A 7,045-nucleotide genomic window follows, 5' to 3' on the forward strand; every position below is an offset into this window, starting at 1 on the left:
GAAATTTACTGTGATCTGCTTTTTAGCCTTCATTTAGACTCAACTTTTGAGATTTTCTTCCTCAAACTTGGCTAAATTTTTGTAGGTGAACAAAGGCCTCAGAGTAGGGTGTCTTCCAGCCTCTCTGGTAAGCTTAGAATTTCCCGAAAAGTTTCCATATTTCGTCAGTCTAAGTAATGAATGTACCTTAGAATTTGTATGAAATTCTGTGAGCTGCATTTTAGGGGATGTAGCACGCTTCACAAAATCGGTTTATTTTACCTTTCTGATCACGGTCGGCAAGCTCAGTTCCGCCCAATTCAATTTTGGCTCGTAGCAAAGGAAAAATAAGAAACTGAAAAATAATAAATTGCTTTTTTATATATATGTGCCAAATCCTTTTCACTGACAAAAAATGAGGGAAAATTATTTTTGGTCCCGAAGTCGAGTGGACCTCTTTGGTATACTTAACACCTTTTGATAAATAACGTTTATACAACACACTTTTGCCTTCAATCTTAATTTCTCTGTTATTCCATATAATATATTTATTACACATAACACGAGAATTTTATTCCATAAATCTCATTTGTAGAAATCTATACGCTATATTTTCACATGTCAAAAAATCCTATACAACCAATCAGAATGGCGTACAGCTGTTTCACATGGCGAAGTATAACCAATCAACGATAGCGTAAAGAGCTTTCTGAGCCAATCACAATCGTGCATCGTTTACATTAAAAAAGCTTTCCAGATTTGGCGGATAAACCAAAGCCCTCACTCGCTCGTACCTCGCTCGTTCGGGTTTTTGACACAAACAACTCGTGAATAAAACCCCGTACGCCGCACTTTCTATGACGTAGCTAGACTATATTTATATTCGCCATCGCAATCAACGAGATCTCGTAATTCTGACCACCATAATAGAAGCTCATAATAAAACTCAGGTAAAATATTTAAGTTATTAACAGCATAGTTACATTCAAAAATCAATAACCCTCCATAACTACTTAGGAGGTCACGGAGATAAAGTTTCCAAAAACTGCTGCATCCTTCATCAGTTATTCTTTTTAACCAACTTAACCTTAGGGCTTTGACTAAGTTTTCATAATCAACCATGTTGACACCACCAGAATCATAGGACGCATAGGTAGAGCGTCTAGCTAGTGACCTTACCTTTCCCATTCCATAGGAAGTGAAATACTAGTCTATTAAATTCTTTTATAATCTCAGGAGGAGTAGTCAAAACAGAGCTAGGGTAAATCATTTTTGAAAGCAAGAACGCCTTGATAATTGTTACTTTACCATGGATAGACAGCCCTCTGACTTTCCAAATATTAATTACATTTCCGATTTTCTTTAGTCTTTGTTTAAAATTCTTTTCAACTAAAAGCTTAATGTCCTACGTTATATGGATTCCTAAAAATTTAACGCAGGTTTGCCATTTGACTCCCAGCGGTTGATCTTGACAACTCCTAAGAGAACCAATCCACATTGCTTCAGTCTTTTTAACATTCAGTTTTAAACCAGAGGCCTTCTCAAACTCTTCAAGTAAGCTAAAAAGGGCATTAGCAGAGTTTAAGTCCGATGAAATAAGTCTAGTCTCCAACTTATTGATTTCAATTCCTTTGATGACATCTTTATTTCTTATGGCAATAGCCAAAATTTCAACCGCCGTTACAAACAGGCCCGGGGGGGGGGGGGGGATCCCATATGAAACAGACGGGGATGCTCGTCGTCTCGCTTAGGGGTGTAAATTTTGGATTTTGGTCTCGCTTAGGGTGTTCCGGGCAAAGCGACAATATTTTATGCCACCAAGGTCTCGTTTAGGGTTCCGCGAAGTAACACAGAATTACGCGAAGAGAAACAGAAATCAAATTTCCTTTTAAATTTTCTTTTTAGATAAAAGATTTTAAACGGTCTCTTTTAGGGGTCAAAATTTGCTTAAGCCACGCCTAGATTGGTCTCCTTTAGGGGTTAAATTCAAAATTTCCGACGAGCATACCCGTCTGTTTCATATGGGAGTCCCCCCCCCCTGGGCAAACAGGTAAGGAGAGAGAGGGTCACCTTGTCTCACTCCGCGCTCCACATTAAAGTAGTGAGAACACAATCCATTATTTATGACACAGCTTTGAATATTTTTGTAGAAGATATTGACCCATCTTATAAAATCTGGTCCAAAGTTGAATAGTTCTAGACATTCATTAAGAAAGTCCTATTCTAAACTATCAAGAGCTTTCTCAAAGTCAATAAAGAATAAGATACCAGGTTTGTTCTTGTCTTTTGTATATTCCATTATATCGAGGATTGAGCGAATATTATCGCTAATACTTCTACCTGAGATGTATCCTGACTGATTCTCATGTATTAAATCCGGCAACACACGCTTCAATCTTTCAGCAATAACTTTAGAGGCTATTTTTGCATCAACATTTAGGAGGGAAATTGGTTGCCAGTTTTTAAGATCACAACGGTCTTGGTCCTTCTTCTCAATAAGGGTAATTACGGCTTGTCTCTGTGATGGACTCATATTTCCCTTTATAAATGACTCATTAAAAGATTCCACTAAAAGTTCTCCAACCGAATTCCAAAAAGTGTGATAAAATTCTACTGGCAATCCATCATTTCCAGGAGCCTTATTTAAAGCAAAAGAATTCAAGACCTTTGAACATTCATCTAAGGTAATAACTCCTTCACCAATTGAAATTAAACTATCTGTAATCTTCTGATAGCTTTGGTATTGGGAGATCTTCACAATTAAAGGAGGTTTCCGTTTGTTGAACTAAATCCCGGTGAGGTTTATACAGGCTTTCATAGAATTGTTGTAAACTGTTGGTTTACATATCAGAATTTGATCTGATATCTTTGGCTTTAGTGCTTTACAACTACAACAACAACAACGCTTTATTTTTACACTATTGTTTATTGGAAATCAAAAAAGTGTACAGCTAAATGTCAGAATATATAACATTACAAGCTGTCAATAGTTAAAGTTAATTCAATCCTATCAATCCTATCAATCGGCAACTTGATGTACTTTATCTAAGCCCCGTCTTATGCAAGTTGCATCCTATTGGCGACTTTTTCTCACTTTTTCGCCATCTTAGCAAGGTGTTGACTGACAAGAGATTTGCGTCCCTTTTTCTGAGCCTGAGGTTGCCTTGTAAAGCGATCTTGCCCAACATTGGTTGACTCCCAGTACTCGTTGGCGTCACTCAGATTGGCAGTCATAAGCCATGTTGTCAACAAAACTTCATCACCATCATTGTTGAAGTATTGGCCGGACCAAGACGTGGTAAACCTGCCGCCCTAAGGTGAAAGATACAGTTAGCCTGTTCCAGGCTCCCAATTTAAGGGGACGAGTGAAAATGACTGGCAGAAGGCTAGAAAAACCAAGCGAAAACTGGGGTAGACAGAGGGCACTTGTTTTTGAAGTTACTTCTTACTTTGAAGTTTACGACTTGTCACTTTAGCCACTTAAAATCCCTCAGTAAAATGAAGCAATCAAAAGATACATGCCAAAATAATTACTCTCCAAAATCATTAAAATCAAATATGTTTTATTTGATCTTTTGCACAAATAAAAGAGGCAAAAACGCTTGTATGACTTACTTCGAAATTAACCGTGAAGCCTAATGTAGCTGGTGATCCGCTACTCCCCACACTACCAATTAAACTCTCTATGAGTGGAGGGGAGTCAGGGGCGTTGTTCGAGTAAGTGCCGCTAAATGACGTCCCATCCTTATTCAGATTAATTTCCATTGTTGAACCTAGCTGGTTATGCCAAATTCCACTCACATCACCTTCGGAGTAAAAATTTTTATTAGATGTACTTAACCACCAAACATTTTTCACTGATAGATTATTAACGACCTATGTGCAGTTGGAATCTTGTCTATTACATCTATAGCACCAGGAGAGTGATTGAGGGGGGCGAAAATCAAAAGAGCTTTAAGGCTCTCAAAACTCTTTCAGTATTTGAACGATGTCAAAACAAGACTAATTTGCTCTTGGTCAAAAACATTAAGGTTAGGGATGCATGTGTTCATATCACTAGCTCATTCCGGTAAGGGGAGAGAAAATTGGATCTCAGCACCTAATAATTAGAACATATTTTCGCTCAACTATTTGCCATACAAGTTTGCGCAAATCTAGCATCTTAGCTGGGGTCATCCAAGGAGGGAGGAAGCGAGTGGACACATTCCTTTGTCCTCATAGCGGTTCATAGACACGGTGATGAAATACTGCCAATAGTAGTAATATAACGCAATTAAGTTCAGGGGAGTGGTGGTAAGGTTAAGCGTCCAGTCTCTTTGCTTTTAAAGCACAATCACAATCACAATCACAATCGAGAAAATTGCAATTTTTATGATTACGTAGATTAATGAACCTGTCAACTTGCGAATAATAATTTGTATACACCCTTTTAATAAGTCTAATATATGACGTTTTCCGCTAATGACGTCGAACTCTTGCTTTTAACATTTATTCAGAAATGTACAAAGGCTTCAAACAAGAAAAGAAATCGGAAAAGTTCTAGGTCTTTGTACATTTCTGAATAAAATTTGAAAGCAAGAGTTCGACGTCATTAGCGGAAAACGGCGTATATTAGACTTATTAAAAGGGTGTATAGGTATGTGTCTACTTGAATTAAGTAGGGGACCGACAAAATGTACTACTAAATCGACACAAAAACACCATTATTATAGCTTGTACCCTAAGCTGTTTCTGAAGATAAGTATTTTATATAACTATACATCTCAGATCGCATTCCAACGCTGAATTCAGGAATGATACCTCATTTGGTTCATTTTTGAAAACACCCATCACTTCCTTAACGGTTGTATCAAAATATTTTTGTGCTTATACTAAATTGCCCTGTTCACATTGTTCCGGGATAACTCGTCTACTGGAAACAGCAACCAGTGAAATTGCATGCTTATTAGACAAATTAGCCACCCACGACTACTATAATTTTACTTATGGTGACTTGATTTTATCTAGATATTTTACCGGCATAAGACGAATGTCAGCTTTGATGGATATTTAATTGTGGTTTCAGTAAACTTTCCATCGTGTTGCCATACATGCTATTGTTCATGAGCCCGAAAAATTCAGGACTTCAACGGGGTTTGAACCCGTGACCTCGCGATTCTGGTGCGACGCTGTAACCAACTGAGCCCGACGTCAGTGGCTTCATAGCTCAGTTGGTTAGAGCGTCGCACCGGAATCGCGAGGTCACGGGTTCAAACCCCGGTGAAGTCCTGAATTTTTCATGCTTCTCTACGCAATTGTAAAAATTGCGTTAATAACTGCGAAGATCATAGCTCCACTTGATTTCATATCCGCAGTTCATATATGATCCACTTCATATACCATTTCATCATTGATTCATTCCTCACGGGACCATTAGAACCCATAAATGACCAACTTAGCCCAACGTTAACGTCAGTGGCTTCATAGCTCAGTTGGTTAGAGCGTCGCACCGGAATCGCGAGGTCATGGGTTCAAACCCCGTTGAAGTCCTGAATTTTTCAGGCTTCTCTACGCAATAATTGTAAAAATTGCATTCATAACTGCGAAGATCATAGCTTCACTTGATTTCATATCCGCAGTTCATATATGATTCACTTCATATACCATTTCATCATTGAATAATAAATAATAAAGGACTATGCTATAATTCGTGCATCTTACCTTCTTTTAATTAATGCCTTTTATTCGAGATCAAAATACAATAGGCAGTTTGCACATTTGGTCATCGCCGTCATGTTGGTGGACAAAATCAACAGATCTCTCAGATATTAGTTTCCTTTGTTCTTCCGCCAGCAATTGAACATTTTAGCATAATGCTATCTGTGTCTCTGGAGGTTGGTTGCAAGCCACAAATTGAGGGTCTTTGAAGTGGGGCACAGAGTTCTTCTTAGGGCCTCTTTACATGACACCGGGTTGCTTTTAAACATAAATTCAGGCGCTGAACTGACCCGGTCAGTGTCCAACCCGGGGACGTCAGGGACACCCAACGATAATCTTCGGTGAAATATGCGATCGGGAGAGTCAAACTGTTCTAAGAATTTTGGTTTCACGATGTCGAACAGCTACACATTTCTTCAAATGGCTCGATTGGATGTTCTTAGAAGGTAACGTTTAGCTAGCAATTTCTGAATGAGAATATCATTCCCTAAAAATTTCGGTACAGATCAAATTCTCCTTGGTAATAAAATAATCTCTTTAGACAGTCTTATACATTACAAGGAGCCTATTAATTTTTGCAATCCACACTTTTATCTTGTCTTTGTCTTGAATCAGTCTCTAAAATGAATAATAATGATGGTGGTGGTGGTGGAGTGGTGAATGCTCCCCTACTCTTATTGGCTGTCAATATCTTTGGGACATACGTCGTACCTTGAACTTTGTTTCCCTCATTTGCCATGGTAATTTGGAAGAAGCCAGGAATCACTAAGAACCAGCAATGTCAACCTTTAAGAAAAGAATAACAATTAGAGGATACTGAAGCTCGTTTGAGAGCAGTCGGGGGAATTAACTAAAAAAGTTGAACTCGTCAACATTTGTTGCAAGTGCAACTGTGTCTGGCCATGGGAAGGAAGGACTTACGGACGAAAATTGGTAAGGACAGACAAAAGTTTCTCGCATTTCGAAGTCTTCCATTCTGCCCTTTAGGCAATGATGATCTCTAGCTCTTTGCTATTACAGTATCATGCTTTAAACACGTTCAACAATAAAGTCTCGCTTTGAGGGAAAATAATTTTCATCAAATAAATCAATCTTACGCACCTAAAATTAATACAAGATCGTCAAAATTGCTCCAAAATTGTTAAAGCTGTTAAAATGAATAGCAATCACTGTAATCACAATTTTCAGGAATGTTTGTTGAATGATGCGCTTCATTGCGTCCCGTGAGAAGCAGTCTCAGCTTGGCAGCCAAAGCTGGTTTGACGAGAAATATCTGAACTGTCTCTGCGCATGAAAATGAGGTGCTGGGGTCGTGCGATCAGAGGTATTCTTTTTTCGTCCTCGACCGTAGCCTGCGCACAGAAGAGCT

The 7,045-nt window shown here is 38.5% G+C and overlaps 1 protein-coding gene across 3 annotated transcripts in view; it reads right to left on the minus strand.

Moving 5' to 3' along the window:
- Positions 1 to 2,885: 2,885 nt before the first annotated feature.
- LOC138006855 (avidin-related protein 4/5-like) overlaps positions 2,886 to 7,045 on the minus strand; it is a 12,946-nt gene continuing 8,786 nt past the window's right edge. For all 3 annotated transcript variants that reach the window (XM_068853455.1, XM_068853454.1, XM_068853456.1), the window contains exons 2-4: positions 6,388 to 6,462; positions 3,595 to 3,785; positions 2,886 to 3,291 (exon numbers count right to left, since the gene is read on the minus strand). In XM_068853455.1, the coding sequence (XP_068709556.1) occupies positions 3,070 to 3,291; positions 3,595 to 3,785; positions 6,388 to 6,415 (441 nt within the window). In that variant the 5' untranslated portion in view covers positions 6,416 to 6,462 and the 3' untranslated portion in view covers positions 2,886 to 3,069. The remainder of the gene's footprint in view (positions 3,292 to 3,594; positions 3,786 to 6,387; positions 6,463 to 7,045) is intronic.

Source organism: Montipora foliosa, chromosome 6 (assembly GCF_036669935.1).
Source record: "Montipora foliosa isolate CH-2021 chromosome 6, ASM3666993v2, whole genome shotgun sequence".
Taxonomy (NCBI): domain Eukaryota; kingdom Metazoa; phylum Cnidaria; class Anthozoa; order Scleractinia; family Acroporidae; genus Montipora; species Montipora foliosa.